Below are 27,627 nucleotides of genomic sequence, written 5' to 3'. Positions count from 1 at the left end.
CCGATTTCATCTCAGAGATACGAGCGCTATCTCTCGGGTGGTGGGAGTACCGCGTTTGTTTTTCCATGGCTTCCGTGACCAGCTCAAGCATCGGTACTTTAACACAGCGCTTGAGCTCAGAGGCCACGATTTCTCTTCACCGTCGCGGCGCCCATTGGCTCCGCTTGGTCACAGTTTGCTGCGCGAATGATTACTGTTAGCTCGCGCCTCGCATCGTCTGCGCCGGGGTCGGCTGCTTCTAGCCGCGCTCATCTACGAATTGCGAAGTCCGCGTGCGTTCTGAGGGCAGGATGCTCGAGGTTGAGCTTCTGGCTGTAAATATCGGAAAAAAACTGGAAGCCCTTCTTTCCGCGGTTTAGAGAAACATGACGTACCGCTTGCCTCCTCGTACTTTATGTTGATAATATTATCTAAAAACGTTGAGCTGGGAGTAGCAGACGACGCGCTCATCCTAAAGCGACCGCAGCGCCACCGCCTAGACGGCGATCGCGTGGGGCCGCTCTGCTGCCTGGATTGCAGCGCCACCTATAAACTTAACAGAGTAAATGCTGTGAGTGGCAAACCTGAATGGCCTAAATTTTCGCGGGAAAAGTTTTGCGGGTTTCTTTTGGCGCGCTTACCGCACATTTCGTACGCGTGAGTTGCATTGCCTCTTTTCGGGCTTCAGGATGCAGTTTTCAGGCCACAGGAGACGCCGACACATCGCAATCGGCGACCCCCTGGCCGATTACGCTGGTCGTAAGACGCTTCTGCATTTCTACAACACTCCTCCCACCGACAACATACCGCTGAGCGAATTCGAGGAGATCGCCATCGAAAGACTGAAAGGTGAAGCAGACTTTCAGAACATGCTCGCTTTGAGCAGCTGTTGCTTTAATAGGTAAGCCAGCGTCATCATGTCTGATGCGGTGTCTCGGCGTGTCTCCTGCAGTACTGAAAGCTTTCGAAGTCGCCGATGCCAAGTTCAACAACAAGCGTTCACCGGATTACGCCAGTGCCGTGATGGACGACCTGCGCAAGCAGAAACTGAAAGCTTACGTCAGTCGGGTGAGGTCCTCCCCTAATCCGCGCTAATGCTTGTAGTCGAGCCGCTGGCTTGCTTATCGAGTAACTGTGGACACCGCCGCTGACCGGCGTGAACCTCCTTGAATCGCACCGTTCCGTAGGGCAGTCGTTTTCCTGAGGTGCTCTGAAACGAGGCGGAAATTCTCGCAGATTGTTCGATAGTTTCATTCATCTATCTCAGATTAAGTCTTCGACCACCGTATCCCTTATAAAATGAGCAGCGCCTTTATTTTTTATATATATACTATTCTTGCTGCCAGCAGAGCTTGATCTATCAGCAAACTTAGTAATGCCCTCCCCTCTTCGCAGGTGGCTGACGACAATGGGCCGGCTATCGTTCGGAAGGACAACTTGTCATTTTTCATCCTTCTTCTCGCCTTCTGTGAAACGTGAGCTGAACCTCTACATTTTTTTTTTGTGCAGCCATATGAGTATCTTGTGATCTTAATATTTAAAAACTTTCGTGATCTCGCTTTTACAGCAGCAAATCTTGCTTGCATGAGTTTCACAGAGCTCGTTTGTTGCTCACGAAGCACTTTAGAGAATAATCTGTGCCATGGCTGACAAGTATGTTGTGGGGACTTCTGAAAGACACAAACTTAGGCAAGACGGTACCAAACGAGAAGCTGAATAATTGTCACCAGTGTGTATTTATGCTTGCCGCTGTTTATCTTAGTCCGGTTTCCATCTCCTAGAAGCCTGGTATTGAAGCCTGTGCTCACTGTTAGCTTGGTATAAGCGCTTAGCCAGCAAACATATAGCATTCTTAACAGCTGTTAACAACAATTCTGCTCTGTGCTACACTTCTGCTCATTTAATGAGCAAATATAGTGCATTTTAAGTGTAGTGCGTTTTAAAGTCTAGTGCCTGGGCTACATGTGCAATGTGGTGCTGCCTGCAGCCTCTACATATATGAGCAGTATCATGAAGTGGACAGCGTGGCGAAATAAGCACAGTTAAGGAAAAACAAGAGACAATACACAGTGCCGGCTTTCAGCGTTGTCAGCTTCCTTCACTGTGTGTCTAATGTCACTCTGTATACTCTGTGACAGTTAAGTTAAGAATAACGCAGCGAGCTATGGAAAGGAAAATGATAGGTGTAACGTTAAGAGATCGGAAGAGGGCGGATTGGGTGAGGGAACAAGCGCGGGTTAATGACATCCTAGTCGAAACCAAGAGGAAGAAATGGGCTTGGGCAGGGCATGTAATGCGAAGGCAAGAGAACCGCTGGTCCTTGAGGGTAACGGAGTGGACACCATGAGAAGGCAAGCGTAGGAGGGGACGGCAGAAAGTTAGGTGGGCGGATGAGATCAAGAAGTTTGCGGGTATACAGTGGCCGCAACTGGCGAAGGACCGGGTTAATTGGAGAGACATGGGAGAGGCCTTTGCCCTGCAGTGGGTGTAGTCAGGCTGATGATGATGATGATGACACTCTGTGATGTTCCCAAACAAGCTAGCCCAACAAAGTGTCTTGAACAATCTACCATCACACAGGGAGGTTTCAACAAATTTAAAACTAATATTTCACTCGTTTTATTGTAGGCCAGCACAGCGGCGTTGGTTTATGAGCCACGAAATGGACCTTTTCCGCTTTCGATTCCAAAACGAGAGTACCGCTGGTATCCAGGCTTTTTTGAAGGACGCCAACATGGGGTTCACACCGGTGAGTTCATTTACTCTTTTATTCATACACGGAAGTGTACAGGAAGACACGGGAAAAGCTGTTCCACGATGGCTTGAGGGAATCCCTGGGCCTCAGATACAGTGGCAGTGGAAGCGCGAAGAGGCAGTGATAAAGTTAGAGCGTTATGCTATGCAAAGAGATGAATTTAAACGATCTAGAAGTATGTGAGCATACACAAACATCAAAATTTGAATAGGCAGTAGCGTAAGAAAAAAATTGCACTAAAAGGTTGTGCGTGATCCAGAACAAGTCTTCAAATTCAGAGGATTTGTTTAGAAAGACAATTCCTAATCTTCTGTAATCATTCAAAAGCCATGGTGAAATATTTTGGAGGATCTGTATACTGTAGTTATCAGTTTTTGCTTTCCCTTGTGGGATACGGCAGATCATTTCGCGATAAGGCTGCAATACCCGAAAGGAGAGTGGTTTAGTGTTGTATACTAAAATAATACTTTCAAGACAATCCGGACCAGTATAAACTCACATGCCTTGAACTCTTTAAAAAGAGAACGAGCAGACTCAGTGTACTTTGTATTTGCAGTTACTTGCAGGATTATTTTGCTGCTTTTTTAGCAGCCTGGTTAATTTTTTTTAGTTGTGGTAGCCCTTACTGAATAGCGGTAATGTAAAGAAGGCGCAAATAATGCTTTTTAGGCTATTAGTTTCACTGAATGAGAAAGAGAATAACGGTGGTAATTTAAAGTTGCTTGACAGACCTTAACCTGTGCTTTAAAATATTTATAGGCGGTCATCCCACTGTAGGCCCCGCTGCAGTGGCTCAGTGGTTACGGCACTCGGCAGACGCAGGTTCGATCCCGGCTGCGGCGGTTGAATTTTGATGAAGGTCAAATTCTAGAGGCCCATGTGCTGTGCGATGTCAGTGCACATTAAAGAACCCCAGGTGGTCGAAATTTCTGGAGCCCTTCACTACGGCGTCCCTCATAGCCTGAGTCGCTTCGGGACGTTAAACCCTAATAAAACAATAAACCAATCATCCCACTGTAGGCTCTCTCAGAGAATAAACACCAAGCACCTGAAGACATGGAACAACATGAGTATTCTTGGATTTCTAAAGGTGTCCTTGTGTTTAATAGAGATGCATCTGCTCTTTGAGTGAAAAATCACCGCCTTTGTCTTTGTAGTGCTTATTTTTGAATAATCGTTATTCGGCCAGGCAAGTTTTTGTAATACGGTGTTAGCTTGCACTGAAGAACTTGTTTCGTGCTAAATACCTTTGTGTGTTTCCTTGCCCACTGCTGCCACTGTTTGTATTAATTGATTTTATGGCCTTTCAACCTTTTGCAGATATCTGCAGATGAGAAAGCGAAGTATTTCGAACAGATAGTTGCCTCGTCACCTGACATGACCGCCGCCAAACTGGATGCAATGGATGTTTACAAGGTAGGAGGGAACTCTCCCAAGCTCCTGAATGTTATTTTGTCATCTCCTACTGTGAGACAGCTCTGGTATTTGTGTTGTTTGAAAGTAGTGTAAGCAAAGGAAAAACATCACAGGGCCAAGTAGTGCAGTCCTTTTTGCTAAATGGGAATGATGATTACAATGACATTTTTGTGTGTATAAAAAATGGGATACATCAAAACAAGTGCTTGAATGCCATTCCACCATAGTTTGTATTCAATTGATGTTATGCTGTGTGTATCATAGAAGGAGTAAGAGGCGTTGTGGAGCAATATTTTAATTGCTGATCATTGCACTCTAAAGATTTCCGCATGCATTCCTTAGACTAGTGCAGCAAGAACTGCACAAAGATGAGTTCTCAAGTGGAAGATGTATATTCCCTCATAAAGTGCAAACTGCCCGCAGATGAGAATGTCTGAAAATATCTCATTTCAATTGTCTGTTTCATTCATTCAGTAACAAAATTGGACTCTGGTAATCAGTAACATGCATTCCATATGTTGTATAAACTCTTATATGGGCCACACTTTTTTAAAAAATTCAAAAGGGGCCATGGCTCTTGCACGAGATTATATGATATGTTACATGCAGCGTAACAAACAAGTGTATGCCATGGTTGCCTTGCTTGAGCAGACCCCAGCTTTTTGATGGTGTTGTTTCTGACACTGAGGCATACGGGCTCTGTGAGCATATTGTGTGCAGACAGTGCAGGGCTCCTCAGTCTCTGTTCCCAATTCTTTGAGTGTGAAGAGGAATGGAAAGCTCAGTTTTTGCTTTTTAGGACACTTTTCTTGGGTTACGCAGTGTTTTTGCCATGCTCCCATGATGACCTGTGTGAGAAGGAGGTGGTGGGAGTAGTGAGCATGCTCTCTATGCTCCATCCCACTGCTTGTCGCAGTGGGGTTGAAGCTAGCAATGCGAGGTGACGGCTTCGAGACGTGTGCACTGTTTGTTTGTAAACGCATGAGAACAAAACGCTATCCCATGCAGGCTGTGCAGATGGTGCAGGTATGAAATTAGGGAGAAGGGTTCAAGGCACTGCTATTGCGGTTGCCTTTATGCGACTTTTTTTTTTGCCTCTGTCTTCTTTTGCATTTTCTTCTCATGCGGCTTGTTGGCCTTTCTTTTAATGCGATAGCAATGAAGTTGTAGTAGTAGTTGTTTTAATAAAAAGAATGGTTCTGAAAGGAAGGAAAAAGATTGTTGCTAGCCTCGGCATCTGCCATCGCTCCGGGAAGCACCCGAGCTGGGGAAGCAGAAATAAAGGGATATCAGGCTGACTGGAGAAATGAAATGAAAAGGGTTAGGGGAATATGCAGAAAAGTATAGGAGGGGGAGCGGTGCACTGCACAAGTAATCTATTTGCATATTAACATATATACAGGTTGGGTGCTGTGATGTTCTTAGTTAAAGTGAAATAACAGCACGCGCACGACACAGTGCAGCTGGAGTGGGGTGTCTAGCAATAAAGTTGTCATCACACCAAAACCCCGCCGATGTACGGTATCACCAAATTTGCAGATTGGTTGAGAGAGGTCACATGACCTTGTGGTGTCATCACAACCTGCACCATCATGGCGGGTGTCAGTTAATGGTTGGTGAAGAGAAATCACATCATTTTGTGACGTCATCACAGCCTGCCCACCTGGTTGTGAAGCAACCTAGTTTCTAGACGGAAACCTAGGTGGAGAATCCAAATCAAAAATAAGAAAAAAGTATGATATATATGCAATTGTCGGCCTCGTCGCAGCATAGCGGATACGTGCTACTCCAGTTAGCAGTCCGAATATGGCTGTTGATGGACTGAAAATTGCTAAGAAACTGACCCAACACACCAAGAAGTTGCAACAGAAGCTGCAACAAATGTGAAATCTAATGCCATCACATTCCACCCTTAAGGTGACTTAAAAATTCCCATAGTTTTTTCCACCCATGAAATTTTCTTGGATGCATTTGCAATTGTACAGCAGTGCTTGTCATCAAGAGTATTAAGACGGAAGCTGGCGAGCAAGCCATTTGGAGCCCTTTTCATTTGGCTTCACTGTTTCACATCAGCTGTTGTGGAGGGTAAAAGACTGTGAACACCTTTTCGTGGATTTCTTTGCATAGAGTTAATCATCACCATCATCAGCCTGACTGCGCCCACTGCAGGGCAAAGGCCTCTCCCATGTCTCTCCAATTAACCCTGTCCTTTGCCAGTTGCCGCCACTGTATCCCCGCAAACTTCTTAATCTCATCCGCCCACCTAACTTCCTGCCGCCCCCTGCTAGGCTTCTCTTCACTTGGAATCCAGTCTGTTACCATCAAGGACCATCGGTTGTCTTGCCTTCGCATTACATGCCCTGCTCAATCAATGACTGATGTAGCGGTCAATGACATTCGCCTCTTCACATTTATTGCCAAAAATTGTTGCTAGGTTGTGACAACATCAGCCTGAAACGAAATTTTGTAGAGCAGTGTAATGTGTATTAGATATTGCAGTGCTGATGCTGCACAGAGCATGAGGCATCCCTGTAGACAAGCCGATAAAAATCCTGCGAGCTTGATATGTTTCGTACGAACCTGCAATGTGCTTCAATGTTATCAAGCATTATTGCCAAAGACCAGTGGATTCACAATATTAAGCGCTTGTAGCATTTATCAGGGACAAAAAGAAAGTGCACTAATAATTGTCTTATCTTATCTATACCCAGAAAGGCAATTTGGTTTCACGTCTAGGTGCCTTTTAACCTTCTGAATGCTTCAGGAATTCTTCTTAAATACAATGTGGCCGTGCAAATGAGACAGGGACACAGCAAGAGAAACATGCTATACTTCAAACTGCTTTCTGCAGCCATATCATATGCAAGCTTTGTACCAAGAAATCTGCCAAAAAGTTCTTTGTTTTCGTTACACTTTGTATGGGCTGCACTCAGGTGGTACACCTGACTGGTGGATTTGATGTTGCCCTGCTAGTTGCTTTTCGCACCGATAACCACCACACAGTCAACTTCATCAATGCACTATGTACTTTGGTTACTTGCCACAACAAGGGACATCAAAAAGCACACTCCACTCTGCCTGTGTGTCTTGTTTGTCCATTGCCTATGTGTCCATTGGTTTCGTCTAACTGGAGTGGTGCTGTAATGAAGCTAAGTATGAAAACCCAGCTAGACCCGGTTAAGCTTTACCGCTTAGTTATGTGTAGCTGCGGTTGCTGTACTGGCATAGCGCTGTTAGTCCGTTGTCATTTAGAAGTCTTGATTACTTAGTGTCGATTACAGAAAGGATTAGTAGTTGGGAACTCAGTCCTCACAAACCTTCCTAACTGTGCTGGGCATCATCCGCTGTGCTGTGCACATCCTCAGCCAGTATAGATTACGGCAGTAGTTGATTGACAAAAAGAGCCTTACAAACTTTCAAGACTGTACCGGTTAATGCAGGTGCACAGAACCACCTCACATCTGCTATGCATCTGCACTCAGTCGGGATGCGGTCTCGACCATCGTAAAGCTTGTATTTGGGTGTTGAGCTCCTCTAAGCGAGCATGCATCCAGTGCTAATGACTTTGAATAAGCATGAGTAAAATTTTTCTATTTTATATGTTTCAACAACTTACAGTAGCTAATTAGACAAAGTGATCGTAAGTGGAAATGACAAGCACTAAAAATAAAGCCACTGACTATAAGCCTAATGTACATAATGCTCACTGGAACCATTAACGTCAACACAAAACAGGTAACTGCAGTCAGAAGTGAGAACGCAACTCTACAATCTTCTAATGATGAAGAAAGCCAGCGTGTGTGACCTGAATGGCATTGGCACTCGAAATGAGGTGGAAAACCTGCGTTGGGATGAAGGCAATGATAAGGGTTGATCCACAAGAAACGCTGCCTTCCAGTAAGAACTATAATCTCTGGGATGTAAGTCCAGAATTTATGGCATGCAGAGCTGTTTAGAAACATGAGTAGATGAGATACTGCCGGCAACTGATGAGTTAGCTTTAAGATGCCTTCATTGGCCTGGCTCCCTGACTGTCACGTGGTCTGGTGGTGTAGGCTTATATTGTGCTAGGTTCCTTGGCAATAAACAGTTAGTAGTAGTTAGTGCCCGTCCTGTCTTCATGCTCTTTGGCCCAGAGGAAGACGGTTTCGTTGTCAACACAGCTTAGAGCTGATGCTTTTCACATTCCATACAGGTCTCCTTCCTCGACGTGCTGCCGCTGGTGTCCGAGCGGACTGTCTACCTGCGGCGTGGCGACGCATACGTACCGAGTGAGTTCCTTATCACGCTGGTTGAATCACAGTACCGGGCGCACCTGTCACACCTGCTGGCACAGACAACGCGCATCTTCCACCGGCTCGAAGAGGACGACCGCATTGTGCCTATTCTGCGCGCCGTGGCCAACTTTGATGCTGGCAGCGGATTCGATGCGTCGCGGCCTTCTGACTCCGTCACTCCTGAAATGATTGACCAGGTCAGTCTTGCACCTCTCATCTTGTTGCTTCGCTCCTGCTGCATAGGTGAGAGTTGACTGCACAAAATTAGGGAGACCATGTGACTGAACCAGTCATCATCATCATCATCAGCCTGACTACACCCACTGCAGGGCAAAGGCCTTTCCCATGTCTCTCCAATTAACCCTGTCCTTTGTCAGTTGCCGCCACTGTATCCCCGCAAACTTCTTAATCTCATCCGCCCACCTAACTTTCTGCCGTCCCCTGCTACGCTTGCATTCCCTTGGAATCCACTCCGTTACACTTAAGGACCAGCGGTTATCCTGCCTTCGCATTACATGCCCTGCCCAAGTCCACTTCTTTCTCCTGATTTCAACTAAGATGCCATTAACCCGCGTTTGTTCCCTCACCCACTCCGCCCTCTTCCGATCTCTTAACGTTACACCTATCATTTTCCTTTCCATAGCTCGCTGCATTGTCCTTAACTTAAGCTGAACCCTCTTTGTTGGCCTCCACGTTTCTGCCCCATAGGTGAGTACCGGTAGGATACAGCTGTTGTATACTTTTCTCTTCAGGGATATTGGCAATCTGCCATTCATGATCTGAGAGAACCTGTCATATGCGCTCCACCCCATTCTTATTCTTCTAGTTATTTCCCTCTCATGATCCGGATCTGCGGTCACTACCTGCCCTAAGTAGACATATTCTCTCACTACTTCCACCACCTAGCTACCAATGGCGAACTGCTGTTCCCTCGCTAGACAGTTGAACATTACTTTGGTTTTCTGCATGTTAATTCTTAGCCCCACCGTTCTGTTCTGCCTGTCTAGCTGATTGATCATGTTTTGCAGTTCATGTCCTGAGTGGCTTAGCAAGGCAATGTGATCAGCGAATTGCAAATTACTCAGGTATTCTCCATTGCAGTGCAGTGGAGTTTACCTGTTGAAAGCACTGATTATGGGGATGATGGAGTTTAATGGCAGATGTGTGAGCATCTCACAGAGCGCCTAACACATGGTTACTGGCAAACTCTGGTCAGCGACATTTGTGGCTTGAGCTTTGTAAACAAGTCTGTAGGTCACACAGCATATGAATATGATTGTTGGTGCCACGAAATTATTTAAAATACAAAACATATAGGACTTAAAAAATGGTCAATAGTTAGTAAAAGAAATTAAATTAAATAACTCTCCCTTGTGTGTTATCTCTTGATCTGCCTGGCCATTGCCCTGAGAAACAGACGTTTGCACTTTGTGTCAACAACATGAATTTTTCCAAAATTTATGGTTTTATGGCACATGATGGCCTTAACTGCCTATGTGCCATAACCCAATGCAACAACAGTACAAAGTAGCAGCCAGGAGTGTACGTAGTGATGCACTATTGTTTACTTGCTCTTTGGTTCACTGTGTGACCTGTGACTTGTGCTAACCACTGGTTAATGGCCCTTCGTTTTTTTTAAAGTTTTTCAGTTCAGATTTAAAGATACTATCAAAATCGCGTCACAGGAATCTTTTGAGGCAACACACACCTGTTGGAGCTGATGGTGCAACATGAAAACTTTCACTTTTATCGATATTTTGAGATATCGGCACTCGCGTTAGGGAGGGTTTCCTGTACGAGAGAACATTGGGTGCAGTGTAGACTCTCCCTAAGAACATGACTTGACTTCGCAATGCATACAGCTTAACAGAAGCGTCTAAAATATCTGATTGCAGAGAGTATAGTGCAGAGTATATGTATAGTGCCCTTTGTTTCCAAGTTTTATTTTTTCCACAATTCGGGGGCTAAAAACCGGGTGACATTTTTCTAGCTCAAATTTGGGCAAAAATCTGGTTGTTCAGAACAAAAGTCACCTTGGTTTGGGTTTTTCTCGGTCAGTTTTCGCAGTTTAAGAGAGCACTGTGCATACACAAACAGGGATGTGAAGAGAACGCAATTTCTTCAAACAAAAATCAGTTGAAAGTCTGCTTTTGTGGCTTTCCCCTCACGCCCTTGTTTGTGTCTGTGCAGTTAGCTACGTGATTTTATGCAGCACAAGACAGTTTACTAGAGCAGTTGGTTTTTCTGATAGGCACAAAAATGCCATCCTTTTTTGCTCATTATAGTAATAGACAACATGCAAATTGTGGGTTCCACAAAGTATTGTTTACAAATTAAGATTTTTTTCTTATCTATTACAAATATTTCGTCGCATTCTTTACCAATTTCCTTCAGAGCTCTCCGGTGTATGAGGAAGACCAGGCTGCCTCTATTTCTACAGCGCGAAAACATTCAATGTCACTATTTTAATCACGCTGGATCATTGGATCAGGGTATCGATTGCATAGGTAGCGCTTCATACAGTGACTCCTATAGGACGTTTGGTCGATAGCCATGTTTTCGCCTCTTGCTTCGGAATTGCCCTTTTCGAACTTACCCTCCAATACATTCACGTCATGAAAATGATGGTTAAAAGAGGTTTACGATCCCCAGTTGACGGAATACACCTGTCTGGAATAAGCACTAGATGTCCACGAATAACTTGCTGTTTCTTCAGCTTTGTGAACTGGAAAAACCAACCTTGTCTAGAAGGCTCATTTTTTAGAAGAAATCGGGTTTAACCCAATTTTTAAGAAATATGTTCGGGGTGCAGGAATCGGGGAAATGTAAGTTCTACTCAAAAACAAGCAGCCTTAAGTATATATAAGGATTGTTAGGAAATAAGGAATGATAAAGCATAAAGAGTAGTTCACAGAGAGAGCTTTTATTCAGCACTCTGGATAAAACACATTTCTTCAAGCCCAACACTGCACTTCCTCTCAGCCATTTAATTGCAGGCTTTAACCTTTCTGTGGCAGTTGCTGTTCTATCACACAGGACGACATGTGCCTAGCCTTTGCCCATGGCTTATCAGAGCTGTCATTCTCCCGAAGAAAAAGCAACTATGGAAATGCAAGGGGAGATCTGCAAGCACTAGAAAAACTCTCTAGACCTTGTGCCAATAAGCAGTAACTAGCCTTTTGAAGAAATTGGAAGTGTGACTTTATATTTAATTCTTGAGCCTCATTCTTTATATAGTTTCAGGGGTTTCTGAAATTTCTGAAAGCAGATTTTCCCCAAATAATATGCTTTTCACCCGCATTTTTCTCCTGAAACGTATTGATGAAGTTCTTCTTTATTATGCACTGCAAACGAACAGACACTCTTGCAACTGAGTCTGTTTACCAAGTTGCTCTGCTTTATACGACACATTTCATGACAAGTAAGTTTTTTTACGCCTTCAATGCTTCATCGTTGCCGACAGAAGGTTGTCAGCAGAGGTGTCACGCTTTTTCTAGTCAGACCAGAAAAAAAATCTTTGTGCATGACGGGATGCGAACCACCGTCCTTCCATTCCGCAGCCGATCGTGCTAATGGCTGCGCTACTTCCTGCCAACGCATATGTAGTTCTCCTTGTCTAGGACGCTGGAGAGTGTTTGCAGAAAGGCGTCGAATCGGACGGATGCCTCCCAAACGCCCTCCAGTGTCTCCGGCATTTAAGATTCACAAACAGTTCTGTACTTAACTAACATCTTAACCACACATCAGTGACACAAGCAGCAACACCTCGCAAGAAGGCTTTCGCCTCACCGCACTTTAGGTCAACAAAGTGTCCCCCTGAATTTTTTTCCTTTCTGTTCGATTGAATTTCATGTCCTTAAAGACTCTGTTTGTGGCTTGCAGCTCTGCCAGGAGTCCTTCCCGATGTGCATGAAGACAATGCACGCTGCCCTGCGGACCAACCACCACCTCCGCCACGGAGCCCGCATGCAGTACGGCCTCTTCCTCAAGGGCATCGGACTCGGCCTCCAGGATGCCCTGCGCTTCTGGAGGGAGGAGTTTTCCAAGCACGTCGGCATTGAGAACGTGAGATTTCTTTGCTTTTGTAGTGGTGGCACTTCTTTATTCTGCTCCTTGGTGCTGCAGCTTGAATTTGAACAGAACTTGGTAGCCACTTTGAATTCAAGCCAGGTTTGACCTGAAAGAGGGCAAATTAACCCCTCAGTGGAGAGCTTTACCCGCATTTCGCTTATGTGTGCTGCTAAAATTGAGTCTCGTTACAACAGAGTCAAAGGGGCGTCGTAAATTCTTCGTTGCCATATTTTCGCGATTCTCAGCTTCCCCTTTCTTTTCTTAGAAATATTCAGGAAAAAAGTTTGTATGCAAATCTAAGCACCCCTTTTTAAGTGCGTGGAGCCAAGCCGGCAAGCACGCTTGCTTAATCTGTTGTCGAAATGAAGCTGTCTGAGTCGTGTGGCGTATGGGGTATGATCTCCAGCCTCTGGCTTCTTATGTTGCTGCGATCCGACACCACTACAGATAGCAGCGCAGAATGGCAAAAACTGGCTGAAAGCGCATTACACACGACCCAGGTAACGCTATTAGCGCATTGTCACGTGGGCCTGGTATTGGTGGCACTTGGCAGGATTAGGCTTCTCAGGCATGCTGTTGCCTTGTTTGTTGTCAGCCCTTATGGAAGTCAGCAAGAGTCCAAAGAGGGCTGCCTAAGCGTTCAAGCAAACAGTAATAACGTTTGCCGAAGACAGCGGAAACCACAGCGCCGCTGTGGAATTTGGCATGGACTGCGCCTGCGTCGTCAGGTGGAGGAAACAGCGGGACTAGATTTTCAAAGGCGCTGTGACACGTAAGAAGCTTATGGGGCCGCACAAGGGCTGACATGTGCAACTTGAAAAGAAGTCAGCGAGTTTTCTTCAGTTAGCAAACCCTTTAAAGCAGACCTATGAAAGAAATACGAATAGTGGGTGCAGAACCCCGACTAGAAGAAGACACTGACAAGACAGCTGCAGAAAGCATTTCTTTCAACCTTCGCAACATGAATTTCGGACACGTGGAAGCGGGTCTGAGTCGACGTTGTGGTAAAGCAATTTCAGAAGTGTTCAGTCACTAATCACATTGGCAGATCGCTCCTGTGGGATACAGAGAGCAACAGCTCAAGCAGCTGTGAGAGTGACAGAGTACTAGACACACGCAGTGGGTTACACTGCTTGCATCTGGTAATTTTAGATTTTTCGCATCTAAGCGCACCCCCTTCCCACTTGCTTTGGTGTAATTCACTGTACAGCTATCAAGCACGCTGGCCGCAACACTTCTTTGTATGACAGGAGCGTCTTGTGAAGAATGCATATATCAGATAGAAGGTTTTGGTGATGGCCGCCTTCTGTCCAATGATAATTTTTTGCACATTCGTTTCGTGCCGCTTGGCCCTATGAAACCGGTAGGGCTTTGGTATCGGCAAGCACACGAGATGCACTGCCAAGTGTTTTCAATCATTGGACCATGCTGCAGAAACAGAAACTAAACTGCACACGGAGCCAGACAAGGAGAGCGCGCTTGCAGTGAGCTGTGTGCAGCAAAGAAGGTTGGAGGCAACTGCAGTTTGCCACATTTGATTGTTACAAAAAAGGTTGGGCACCATTGCAATTGGCCAGTGACGTCCATTGGAGGTTTGCGATATATATTATGTAGGAAAATTTTACTTCGTAAAATCAAGACATCAGATACTACATGGGCTTCTTTGAGACTTTTAAAGGGGAATTGTTATTCCTTCAGTGAGTCCATTATTTCATCAAAAACTGCTTCGTTGTAGTGAGTTTCAGATGTACATCATTTCACTCTGAATTAATAGGAGAGTAGAGCACTAGAAACTACCTCTCTTAAGCAAATATGCTGCGACTGAACGGTCCTGGATAGCATATAAGTAAAAGCAGGTGTGTTTGTTGAAATGGTGCTATTTACATTAAGGTTTTGAATGTTTCATTGCACTCTTGTATTCATTGTTGATGCCTCGTGTTTTGCCATGATGGGTTATTACAGCACAGCTAGCAATCAGTTTTTTATGCATGCATCTTTTTTAACTGCTTGTGGTTTTCCAAGCCAGTAAATGTGCTGTTACAAGTCATCACTGCTAGCAGCTTCCAACAGGCAAAGGAAAGAGTGGTGTGGTACAGAATCGACCCAGTCAGTTCATTGCATTAACATTTACTGCTCCGCTTCCGAACTTTGTCCCAGCAATCCCAGTATTGTTAAAATGAACCGGTCACTTGTAACGTATGTTCTCGAAACCATCAGTTTTAAGGAGACTCTGTAAAAAGCACTAAGGAAGCTCCTGTCATTCCTTTCTAGACGGGGAAGTGATACAGATGCACAACTCCTTAACAAGGTCCACATTCACGTCACCTGATGGTTTCACATTGTGTGTATCAGTTTGAGGTGCTCGCGTAACCCGGAATACTGTGCACAGAGCATTGAACTTAATTTTGGAACACCTTGGCTCATTTATGGTGCTACTAGTTGTACAAGGGATTCACTTCTAGAGGGTCATTCAAGCATGGCAGCCTGTGAGCATGCCACCACACGGTCTTTTGTTAATGTGCCAGAGAACATGTGTGGCCTGAAGTTAGTTTCGGATAGCATTGAAACTTGCAGAATCTTTGATGGTTATCGAGCGAATTTTTTTCTGGTGTTGCTTGTTATAGTGGGCACCTTCAGTCACAATTCAAGTTCTTGGCTGAGCAGCAAAACTGCCATTTCAACCCTAGTGTCCCTGAGTTTCATCATTGCTTTGAAGTCATGCAGAGCCTTAGGTAGGTGTTAGTTAAGATAGGATTGCAGGATGATGTGTGTGCGATCCACCAAATGGAAGAGAAAATGCCAGCCTCCCACGTTAGTTACGGCTCTTAGAGCATAGCCTGAAAAGGATCAAGTCAGGTCTTTCATTTTTACAAACACGGTAATTCACAAATGTCTTAATTTGTGTGTGTAACCCACTCATGTGTGCTTGATGGTGCAGTTCGACAAGAAGTACAGTTATAACATCCGGCACAACTACGGCACGGAGGGCAAACGCGCAAACTACACGCCGTACAGCTGCAACCGCATCATCTCGGGCATCGCTCCAGGGCCCGGCGAATGCCATGGTACTCATCCTTCGCTGTTTTTCCTCTCTGTCTGCACTGAGCACAGATTAAGGGGGGAAGAGGGTCTTAGAAATAAGTTTTTATTAATGAAGTCACAACTATGAAATCTTTAGGGATCATGCATTTTTGCATGATTCCAAATATGTAATTTAATTTTATGTACAAGTCCTTGTACACTTATACAATATGTTGGGTAACTTTTGCCAAGAATTTGAAAGGAATTCTACTGTAGGGAACTTGTTAGATTGCATGCCATTGGTTTCTCTTGACATCAAGCTATGCAATAAGGGTAAAATTATCATCCTGCCTATCATAGAAGGTGAGTTATAGGATTTTGAAATTGTCAGTTTCTTCTCGTTTGTGAAGTGGCGAATTCAATACCCTGTAACTCAACTTCTATGATAGGCAAGATAATAAATTTGTCCTTATTGTATAGTTTAATGTTAAGACAAGCCAATGGCATGCGTCCTAGCAAGTTTCCTGCAGCAACTTTTATTGAAAGCTCTTGGAAAAAATTAACAGAACTTATTATATAGGTGCACAAGGACTTGTTTTACATAAAATTGAATTATATGCTTGGAATCAGCATGCAAAAATACATGTTCCTTGAAGATTGCAATATTGTGACTTCATTAACAAAAATTGTTTTTTCTAAAACCGGCTTCCCCCCCTTAAAAGCAGCTGTTGATCTGCTTATTATAACTGTGCCGTCTTGTAGCCGGAGTCTTGAAGTGTGTTTTTTTTCTCTTGATGAGCTGCAGGCAACGCACAGAGAAGAGTAACATGTGTCTTAAACATCAGTGTTTTGTCTTTGCTACAGCTTGTACCAAATTCTTTTCCCTGGTGATTTGGTGGTTGCATCATTGGCTGCACGTTTTTTTTTTGTTTAATGCTGGTACATGGTGTCATAATGTTCCTGCTTCAGGGTACGATGTTCTTTGCTGTACAGTAATACATAATTGCCTGCATGTGGTGCTATGTGGTTTACAGGTGTTGACATAGGAGAGGCCTTTCTGTTCAGTGAAGAAACGTAACAAACATTAGCTTACATTTCTCATAGATTCCTTGCTTTTCTTGCCGTCTGCCTGATCCATTGTGCTTGCATTGTATCATTATGGCTACAGAGGAATTCATGACCGTAATATCTCCTTTCCAGGTTGCCCTTTCAAGCACAGTGATCGAACTCAGCTTCAGGAAAAGCTCAAGGCTGAAGGAGTGAAGGACAGCGATTTGAAAGAGGTGAAAAGGGGCTTCATGATTTCGTCTTATCATAGAGCACTATTGTTAACGGGCAACTGCGTAGGTTTTAGAAATCGACGAGCTTAAAGGGTTCAAATATGTGAAACTTGCAGGTAAAGCATGCGAAGTCCTTTCGTGCTAGCATTTGAATTGGTGACGTTAATCACCGATTGAAGTCGAGATGGCCATCAAATTTCTCCGCAGCACACAGCTCCAAGTGGGGGGGGCACCATGATGTCATTGAAGGTACCAGTACATTTACAGCGCATAAACGCTTGCTTTCAAGGAAAAAAACCAATGCCACTGAAGGCAAAGGCTTCCGCATATTGTTTGGTAGCATCCAACTAGGCATGGCACGGTGTGGTTGGCAGCAACGGAAGTTTGAAATCTTACCTTCTGTGACGCCACATAGAGCTTCTCCACACCCCTCCTGTGCTGTGAGGAGAAGCCTCAAAATTTAATCGCTGATTACATCACTTATTTAAGTGCTAGCGCAAAAACACTTGGCATGCTTTACCTGTAGGCTGTATAGATTTGAATCCTTTAATAGTGCAGAATTCTCAAAAAGTGGCACAGTCACCTGTTAACTACCCACTTCTGGGGCTATGGCGTGACCTGTGTCCCGCTGAGCACAGGGTCACAGGATCAGAGCCGCATTTCAATGGAGGTGGAATGCAGATTTGTCTATGCTCTGTCGGATGTCACTGCCCGTTGAAGGGCGTAAGGCGCCAAAAATTAATTTGGAGCCGTCTATTGTGGTGGCTCTTTTTCTCTGCCTACTTTGCCCCTTCTTTCGTCTCCTACAATTGTGAGACATTCCAGCGGCTACATGAGGCACGAACGACGGTAGAGGAGACAGGACGAACGCCAGTCCTGCCTCGTCTACCACCGTCCGTGTCTCATTTAGCCGCTGGGATGTCTCACAATTGTGCTAGCAACCAACTAGCCCAGCTTTCTACGCTTAATGACTTACTTTCGTCTCTTCCCTCATGGGTAATTAAGGTGTTCGCTGTGAATGAGAAAATTACTTTGTTTTTCCTTTGCTGATAGCCCCCCCTCACTGTATACTCAAATCAAGGGAGGCACGTGATCTGACGTCACTGCCACACCTCCTGGGTGAAGGTCATTGTCAAGCGGTTTTGACCTTGAGCTTTGCATGCGGAGTAGTAGAGCTTTTCGTTGTGAAAACCGCGCGCTTTCGTTCTGTGATAGTTTGAAGCGGGTGGTCAGTCATCTTGTCTTCATCAGGTGGTAAGTGGGAAAGCCCGCATGCGGAATTTCGCGTGAGGTCCAAGCCTGGCAGCTTCCCGGTTTGACTGTACCTTCTATAAACGACAAAGAAAAAGGCAACGAGGACACCTTTGTACTGTTTATCAGGCACTTTAAACTCTGTCTTCGGATAATTGGCCCAGATGTTGTGGTCTACCATAGTTGGCCTTATGAAAGTTGGCAGATTTGGTCACTGGCAAATACTCAGGAATTCGAATGTCCATTTCTCAAATCAAATACCGCCTGTTCCGTATTTATCTGTCCGTGTTAGAAAAAATTCTCCTGCGCAAACTACTGGACTGTATGGGCTGAAACGCCGACTACAAGGTAGCTTATGATAGTCTTCGTCTTTCGATATGTAATTTAACATCTAAACTTGCCTACATTTTCAGGAATCGGCGAAAAACTGCATTCGGCTGCGGCAGAACTTTTCGTCCAGGCGAGCAAAGAAGCCAGTCTGACAGACTGCGCCATCTGGCGAGCGGTGTTAATTTCAAGGAGCAGACGACACGCACATCCCAAGAAACCGCGCGAGGTGCGCATTCCAGCCCCAAGCCGTGACATCGGTTGCCTCACCGCTCACCAGATGGCGCAACCTGTCAAAGTGGCTTCTTTGCTCGCTTGGACGAAAAGTTCTGCCGCAGCTGAATGCAGTTTTTCGCCGATTCCCGAAAATGCAGGCAATTTTGGATGTTAAATTACTTATCGAAAGACGAAGACCATCATAAGATACCTTGTAGTCGGCGTTTTGAGCCCATATAGTTCAGTAGATTGCGCAGCGGAATTTTTCGTAACAGGGACAGATAAATACGGAACACGCGGTACGAACCTAACAACACACACGTTTGATTCTTATTCAGAATTTCGCTTATTTGTACACTCCTAGCTTTTGTGCCTTTGCCTCCGCATAGCATTAAGGATACTCACGTTAGGCATAGCTGGCATCGCTTCAAGGGCTGTTGGACAGCCTGTTTGAGCGTTTCGATGCGACAGCCCAACATACGGGAATGAAAGTTAAGAACACACTGAGAACATTTCATTAAAGTGATTTTACTACATTTTTGTGTTGGACGCACATGCATACCGTATTTACACGATTGTAAGTCGACTCGAATGTAAGTCGACCCCCCCACATCACAATTGTGAAAAAAAAAAAAAAACTTGGTCATTTAAACTTGGCCTTTATTAGTAGAACTAGAAGGCGACAGTACTATCCTGTGGCCTCCGCTGATCACCAGCCGCTATCGGCTGCCGCACGCGGGAGTGCCCGTGGGCACATTCCAAAACAAAAATGTCTTAGTCACTGGGCTACTCGTCCACGCTTGCGCCATCGTCCTCGCTAGCTCTGCCGTCGTAATGTCGTCATCGCTACTGCAGTCCCACAGCTCGTCGTTCTAACATCGTCATGCAGTGAAATCCTGCACTTCGCAAAAAGCCACATCATGACATCGCGAGGAACAGCTGAAAATTTTGCCTCGTTGTAGCTGCCACTCCTGTATCACTCAGTGCGAAGGTCGAACTTGCGGCCCGGCGCGCAGTTCGTTTCTTCGGCATAAAGAATGACAGACATCAGACAGGCTTATCAGACCTGGAGCACAAATGACGAATGACTAAGCACTACATTAAAAACTTGTGAAACGCGGCCGGCAGTAGTCGAATGCGTCAGAGCCAGAGAGAAATCACGCGCGAGCGGCGTCGGCTCTTCCGTCGGCTACCGACACTCCCTGGTGCCACTGCGGTTCGGAGGGGGGTGCCGCCACGATTGGAACAGCAGCCCTTCCATCAACTACCGACGCTCCCTTCGGCGCCGAGTGCGCGGTTGAAAGTAAACAAAAAAAAAAGAGTAGAACGCGAAGGCATTATCGGGCCGCCGCCGCTTATCAGCATACGCAATCTGCGGCCACGTGTGGGGAGTGGGTTGGTGCTGGTTTGCTGCTTATCGACAGCCACCATCAGCGGGACGCCTCGCGCGGGGCGGGGATGCCGGTTCTGCGCGTTGACATAGCTGCTCAAGGCAAGAACGATGTGACGGAGCCGCGCAGCAAAAAATGCAACCACGCTTGTCTCGTTTGTCTCGCCTTTATTTATAGTGTGATGCTTTGGTTTCGATTGTAAGTCGACCCCCCCACTTCGGATTTTCAAATTTTGAAAAATGGGTCGACTTACAATCGTGTAAATACGGTACCTTATAGTACGTTATGCTTGCCATACAAGCAAAAGCCACATGTGAGATAGACAGTAACCTGGTGACAGTAAGCCATGTTTTATTTTTGTCCAAAAACTTGATATCCCGAGTACAAACCATTTCTTTCAATTTTGAGAACACTTGCTTTTTACTACAGCTTGCTTGATCGAGACAGTACTCTTGTAAATCCTTTTCAGTTCTTTATGTTTTTTAAAAAAGGGAAACCAGTTAAAGTAACTGTACTGTTTTAGAATGCTGAGTTTTTTTTTCCGTGACAACTTTTCAGCCGCATGTTTGGCACGTGATAGCCCTACCTGCTGATGTACCATAAAACCTGGCATAACATAACACCATAACAAGACAGGATTACTGCAGAGGTAGTGTGTGTTTTAAACTGTAAGCCAAACTTGTGTTGAGGGAGATGAAAGTCCAACGAGTGTTGTAGTTGCATCACAGTGAAGTCACAAGTCACATGCCGCAATGCAGGTGATGGGCTTCGTGGAGAAAGGCCACTACCAGCTGGCTTGCACATCAACATTCCGGATCACCCAGAAGTCCCCCGAACCCGCCCAAGTGATCTGCCACCCAAACGAGTACTACATGCTGAGCCGGCAGTTCAGAGAAGGCTCGGCAGACTCAAAGTTTGGTACGTGCGTCCAGCTTTTTACTCCCTGCATCCCTTTCCTAGAAGTGTAATTCATGTGTCGGCCCAAAACGAGATGGTTACCACACCATTCCTTCCTACATTAGCCCTCTCATCTATGTCAGGGGTTCTCAAACTGGGTTCTGCAGAACCCTCAGATTACAAGGGATCCTTTTCGGAAGAGGCCAAATACGGGCTGGTTGGTGTGTGTTTGAAGAATTGGATAAAACAGCGCAACGGAAGCCGAGACAAGACCAGCGCTGACTAACAACCAAATGATTGTTAGTCAGTGCTGGTGTTTGTCCTTGTCTTGTCTCGTCTTCCGTTGCGCTGTTTTATGCAATTCTTCAATCCTTTTCGGGTTCCCCGAGCACCTACATATATCTATGTATGCCTCCACATCCATCTTTCCTTTGCCCCTTTCTTTTTTTTGAGGGGGGGGGGGGGACTACTAATTACGCTCTAGTTGTTCATAGTAGACCAGTTCACTCTACAGCCAGTCATGCCAGCCAGGATGTGCAGCATTCTGCAGCACCTTTCGAAAACATTTAGGTTTCCCCGAAGCTAAAAATAATAAGAACGCCTGGTCTATGCATCTGGTGCCATCGAATCAGCCTTTTGTTTGGTCGGCTGAGCATGTTTTATCAGTGAGAGAACGGAATTCACTGAATACGTGCAACTTGCGTAGCGAATGAGATTTCTGGCATGTACACATTCAGGATGGCGACACAAGACGAGTCTCTGTGCTTTTCGTTTCAAACCAGCCGCATCAGTTGTCACACTCGTACAGTGGAGAAGCTGCTTTTAAAATCGTGGCTTTCAAGTCCAGTGCCGTGCAGGTGATGCTGAATTTGCAGACGACAGCCTTAGTTACTAGACCATATAATTCAACGGTGCTATTACATGTCTTGCAATTTAAAGTGGAGCCAATCACAGTGGGAGCTTTATATGTCTGCAGGTTCAATGCGGAACATCGAGACGCAGAAGGCAGTGGTTTATTCGCAGAAATCGCAAAGTGTCGAGGACTTTGGTGACGACATGGGCGACCTGGATGAGGTACTTGCCAGTGCTGAGCAAAAAGGTGAGGGTAACAAACAAAACTTCTGTGTGTGCTAGATGGTGCATAGCTTTTTTTGAAATGAATTTAAGCACACAAGAAGAGGGAACACACAGAACAGGCGCTAATTTCGTCTGATTTATTCGCAGGCAAGAGTGCAAATATATATACATAAAAGGAGACATGCGTAGTAAAGAAACACATCGTCAGTTTCACAAGACATGCCCAAGATAACTGTACAGGCAGATACAGGCAGAGTACAGGTATCTTGAGCGCGTATTGTGAAACTGACGATGTGTTTCTTTACTACGCATGTCTCCTTTTATGTATATATTTGCTCTCTTGGCTGCGAATAAATCAGATCAAGTTAGCACCTGTCCTGTGTGTTTCCTCTTCCTGTGTGTGTGTTCTTGTGCGCTTAAATTCATTTAAAAAAAGGGTAACAAAGCAGGACAATTTTGGTTGGTCCTTTTCAAACAGTTGTTTTTCCAATAAGTTGCTGCTTTACTTTGTTCTATCTTCTCATCCTTTGTATTGACAATGTGCCTTCTTCTGCAGCAACTAGCCTGGCGACGTACCTTACAGTCTATAGACCTACACTATGTTCAAACACATAGGGGGCGCTTGTGGTTGCTGGAAGCTAGAGTCACTGTAAACATTTCAGAATAGGGTACCGCATTTCTTTTCCCCGCACCGCTGGCATGGAAGTAATACAGTCAAACTTCGATGTAACGAACACGGATATTACGAGTTATTGGCTATATCGAACTCTTCATGAATATTTTTGACTAATGCATGCAATTTATACTCTGTATATCGAGTGAGGTTGGCCATGAAACGGGTATATATTGAACTGCTGAGCACCAAACTGCGCCCGTTCGGATGGCAGGCAACAGGCTTTGCCGCACTGCAGAAGTGACTGGTGGTAATGTGGCAAGCGTTCGTGCCAAGACTTGCACTTTCATCTCACTCTTGCCAACAGCGGCATGTAGGGTTGCAGCTTGGCTGTCAGCACGCGTTCACGCCTCTGGCATTTGTTGACAGCACCTTGGAAGCAGCTTTGGTGGTTGTAAGCTCGCAGTAGTAATCCTGCGCTCATGTCGGCTGTTGTAGAGGTGGTGAGAATGGCGATAGCTTTTGCTCTGATGTACCACTTTCCACGCGACACAGCTGTGACGAGGGGAAGCCGCAGTAGCCGGAGCTTAACCTGCGCTTGCGATGCTGTGTGGGACAGCCAACCTAACTGGGGCTTGGTTTTTGCGGTCTTCGGAATAGCCACGAGCTCCTTCGAAACGCCACCAAAGCCTGGGAAAATGTCTCTCCATTCCTCTAGTAAGGATCGCCGGAATTGCTGTTCCTTCCACGACTAAATTGTGCCACTGGTGCGCGCGTTTCTCACGAAATTTTGTATTACGAATTTCGGTGTAGTGAACTATTTTACGATTTTTTTTTACTTGTTCGTTATCACGAGGTTTCACTGTATTGCTGCTGTGGCCCAATGTTACCGAAAGAGCGAGCACAAAAATTTGCAGGGAATTGCATAGAGCAGCAGCCTCCCAAGTCTCCGAGGTCTTCTGTAGGAGTTGTATGCGTATGCAAATTGCTGCTGAAATGAGTTACAAAAACAACTGTTCCCGATTTCTTCTGAGTCTTTGTTCACAATATCATTGAAACTAGCTTTGCCAACTACATTGCCCCATTCTGCTCTAGGAGGTACTTGGCTTTTCTTCACCAAGGGGCGATGTCATAAGTGTAATGTGAAATCAGAAACTGCTTTGAAAACTTTTGCTTACATGTATTCCTATAAAGAGTAATCCCAGCTGCACGCAGCCGGTGACAGCAGTGCCATCATATCTTGCCTAGCTATCACAGATCAGTGTTGGTCTATAGATTGCTTGCAAGAGGTGTCTTCAAAAGCACTGATATAACTTTAAATAGACAACAATTATATCACATATACAATTTCAGTTGCAATTTACTTTTGAGTTTTACTGACATTCCTTTTTTTCTTATGTATGGTTCCAGCACAAGAGGAATCGATGATGGAGTGCTAGCAGCAAGGCACTGTTCTAGCTGTATCACCAGTATTTATTATGAATAGCATCGTGGGTAAAAGAAAAAGAGGACAAAGGAAGAACACTTTCAGCAGTTTTTAATAAATATCCTGTTTTAACACGCCTCTCCTTGCTGTAGAGCAAAATAACGGCAAGAAGCAGGAGGGATGGAATGTCTCTTGCCGACACATGGGAAGCTACAAGTTCTGTCCTGCTCGTATCTCAAATCATATGATTTGTATGACATAGAACTGCAATTGCAGGAACGTACTAGCAAACAGACAACTTCGCAAGTCACATATTGGCAACCTCCGAGTGTCGTGCTCAATTATACAAGAGAGTGAATCGGTTGCTGTAGTAAGCTGTTGTACGGCAACTTAAAGCTCATATTTTCAGACAGTGCTGTGTGTTCAAAAATACAAAAATTCAGACCGTTCATTCAGTGGTCCACCTTTTGATGGGATGATAACCGAATCCTCTCAAACCATGACTCAGAGTTGCTAAGTAACGCAGGCTAAAAGCTGAAAAGTAAAAGCATAAACCATCCAAAGTGCCTCCCTTACTATAAGCTCTTCAGTCATGAATAAGTGCAAGTAAAACCACACTTAGCAACATCTTCAGCATGAAAACACTTGTAAAGAGCAGGCATTTCGAAAGATCTCAAACCACAAATACTGCAGGGCGTCACAATATGACAGCAGGCATATGTGATTCTGTCAAGTGTGCATGATTGACAAGATTTACAGTTCGCTGCTTTTCTAGTCTCTGTTCAGTGGAGTGCGCATTGTCTCAAAGCATGTCTTGAAAGAGACTGGTAACAAAAAATTTGGGGGACGCTTATGCTTCATCTTTAAGGGCAGACAAGACAGCATTATCAAGTCCCGTTCGCATAGCGTACTCAACATTCACACAGTTATTAATTAGCGTACTCATAATTACTCACGTATGAATCAGTACATGTCTGTAAGGCAGTTCACCAAGTCAAGGGCTACAACGCATTTACTAGGTCTGCCTTTATTCAGCTTGAACCAACGAACCTTGGTGGCCTATGGGTAGCGCACCCATTTCGCAGTCCAAAGGTCTCCGGTTCGATTCCTACCGAAACCCTAATTAACTCAATTTTCTTTGCTGCTCAATTACATTGCTTTGATTACTGTAACCTCCCTGAGAAATCTGGCGTCAGTCTGAACATTCTGTGACCTTTTCCCGAATTTTATTAATTTTTTGCTTCCACCGGGATTTTTCACTCGAGGCCAATTACGACGACACTGGTTTTGTGCAAACAGGACCCTTAGCGCTTTCGTGTTAAAAAAGTTTTATAAACTCGAGCCACAAATGCAACGATACAGGCCTCCAGAACACAACTTTTTGTTGAAAGTCTAGGAACAGCAGGGGCTTGCGACGCCATGAACACAAAATGAACATAACAGTGTTGTCCACAACACGGAAAATACGTATCTGATAGTCTAAGTACATATCCAAAGCATCGTTTTTCACTGCTAGTCTGAATGTACCCACGACATTCATCAGTAAGTTGCACCGTTGGTGATCTATGAACTCTGTGATTTGCCATTGCCTGATTCAACTACCTGCAGTGATTGCCATGGTGAAGCTTCAGTCTTTTTTTTCTATTAACTGCATTTCAGTGAAATTAAAAAAATTTGTATTTTCTAATTAACACATGGGCGTAAGTCATCCCGGTTTAATAAAATGCATAGCATAGAAGAAAAAAAGAGTTCTATGATAGCAGCATCTTGCCCCTTCCTCAGAAAAAAAGAAAATGAAAACCTGGCTTGTGTGACATGCATTCCTGGTCACCCTAAAGGGGTCGTGCAACACTTTCGTTGCTGCAAACTACCTCTAAGGTGTGGAGTTGCTAGCTAGAATCATGGTTTCTTGAGCTGATTGAAATGTTCAATAGGCACTCCTCAATATTGTTGTCAGTACTTATGGTAACAGCATTATGACATCCCATGCTAGGGAACCAACAAACAAAATGCATGTGCTCAGTTTGTGTTGTAGGGCCCCACAAAGGGCAGACACTTCAAGCACTAGCCATCCCACAGACTTGGTAGCAGCATGTGGTGCTCTGTGAATGCATGTTTCAGAATGACAATCAAACTTACCACACAAGTTGTGCTTCATGATAGTAGCCACGCCTTGAAAGACTTTTGTAAGGCACACACTTTGATGGACATACCACAAAAATATTAGCCCTCATGCATTTTGCAAGGCATTTGCAAAGCATTTTGTCTAAGTCACTCCTTGCCTCTGAGCAAATCATTTGGGCAAGTTCTTTTCTGGTATGGCCACTGGTAGGAGAGGTCTTGAGGCTAGTCAAAGGTACCGCCTTCAATTTTTGGCTGTCAGACTTCTACTTTATCTGTAGGCCAATAAGTTTTCTCGTTTGGAGTACTGTGTAATACCATCTTGGAGCTTCTAATCTGCGTATCTGTGCGTGCATGTGGTGTTTGCTGACTTCCTTTTTATCCATGTAGAACAGAACCTCCCAGCCTAACCCATTGCCTTATGACAAATATTTCCATGCATCTAATGTGCCAGGCATAGTTTTTATTCACTGTTGTCAGTTGGACGCCTTTATTAATGCTGTCTATGTTCTTTCTGAATGACTTCGTGCTGCACTGCAAAATGAAAACATGAAAAATGTGTCTGGCGTAGCCATGTATTTGTGAGCTCCCTTTCACCAACGACCTCTTTACTCGATTGGATGCATTTTTTTTTGCAAAGGTAGTTCTGTTTAAACAGGAGCTGTGATGTTCTTTTTGAAGATTTAAGTCATTACAGTTGTACGTATTATGGCCATTATAGTTTACTTTGCCTCAAATAATCTTAATGTTGTTTTCAAGCTAGCAGAACAGCAATTTAGATTTGTGCTGTGTTGCATGATGTCAGAAGCTGTAGACGATGAATCCAAGCTAACTATGAGTAACTAATATATGCGCACAGGACAAGGCTATGAAAGGCAGAAACTATCATGATTGCCAGAACCATGGCTTATAGTAGAAAATGCAACCTGCGGCACTGTTCAAGAGACAAAAGCCTGGCTTTTGTGTATGTGTGTCACAAATATTCTAATCTAAGTGTGTGTGTCACAAATATTTCTAATCAATGACGAGCTTTTGAAAAACCAATGCAGTAAGTACCCCTTCGAGCTTCTTCAAGAAGACTGATGCTGACCCCTGTGTGAATGACCAGACAAAGTACCAGGGCAGTGATGTGTTGTTCGGCCAAATTCCTTTTTCTTTTTCTTTTTGATAAACAGCTCCAGGTTCCATAGCACTGCATGGAATTTGTTAAACAGTGTCAAGAGGCTGCCCTCACTGTTATCTGAAGTCAGCAGCAACTTCAGCACAAGGAGACCTTTTGTGGCATCATTTAAAGCTGTGAAAAAAAAAGCATTAGCAGTTTCTGCCGTGTTCCATCCTGTTGCATGTAGACATTTGAGTCAACAGTGCGAAAAGCTGTACACAAGAATTGGGAACCAGTGCATGCCTAACCACGATGGCGTTGCCACTGGCAGTAGACGGATGGAACATGGCGGTCACGAGACGGAAACGACACACGCCGAGAACTTGCAGCCTCCTTCTTGGGTTGTG

General features: G+C 44.7%; 2 protein-coding genes across 7 annotated transcripts in view; one reads left to right on the top strand and one right to left on the bottom strand.

Moving 5' to 3' along the window:
* Positions 1–568: 568 nt before the first annotated feature.
* LOC149336727 (DNA primase large subunit-like) lies at positions 569–24,121 on the top strand. The gene is made up of 12 exons (XM_089553071.1): positions 569–828; positions 932–1,047; positions 1,375–1,454; positions 2,608–2,728; positions 4,055–4,150; positions 8,346–8,624; positions 12,310–12,492; positions 15,437–15,563; positions 16,720–16,802; positions 20,743–20,902; positions 21,858–21,980; positions 23,982–24,121. The coding sequence occupies exons 1-12, from the start codon at positions 669–671 to the stop codon at positions 24,008–24,010; spliced, it is 1,557 nt and encodes a 518-aa protein (XP_089409197.1). The 5' UTR covers positions 569–668; the 3' UTR covers positions 24,011–24,121.
* Tdh (L-threonine dehydrogenase) overlaps positions 24,092–27,627 on the bottom strand; it is a 63,360-nt gene continuing 59,824 nt past the window's right edge. For all 6 annotated transcript variants that reach the window (XM_089553078.1, XM_089553073.1, XM_089553077.1 and 3 more), the window contains one exon: positions 24,092–27,627. The gene's annotated coding sequence lies outside the window, so the exon portion shown is untranslated.

This window comes from Amblyomma mixtum, chromosome 7, assembly GCF_055824585.1.
Source record: "Amblyomma mixtum isolate Tamu chromosome 7, ASM5582458v1, whole genome shotgun sequence".
Lineage (NCBI taxonomy): Eukaryota > Metazoa > Arthropoda > Arachnida > Ixodida > Ixodidae > Amblyomma > Amblyomma mixtum.
The sequence above is the reverse complement of the archived record's forward strand: the minus strand, read 5'-3'. Positions and strand labels throughout refer to the sequence as shown.

Bases quoted from the DNA above. Each gene is read 5' to 3' on its own strand.
- LOC149336727 (XM_089553071.1), top strand. From the start codon at position 669: ATGCAGTTTTCAGGCCACAGGAGACGCCGACACATCGCAATCGGCGAC. The intron at 2,729-4,054 runs GTGAGTTCATTT...AACCTTTTGCAG, and splicing joins CCAACATGGGGTTCACACCG to ATATCTGCAGATGAGAAAGC. The intron at 16,803-20,742 runs GTGAAAAGGGGC...GCCGCAATGCAG, and splicing joins AGGACAGCGATTTGAAAGAG to GTGATGGGCTTCGTGGAGAA.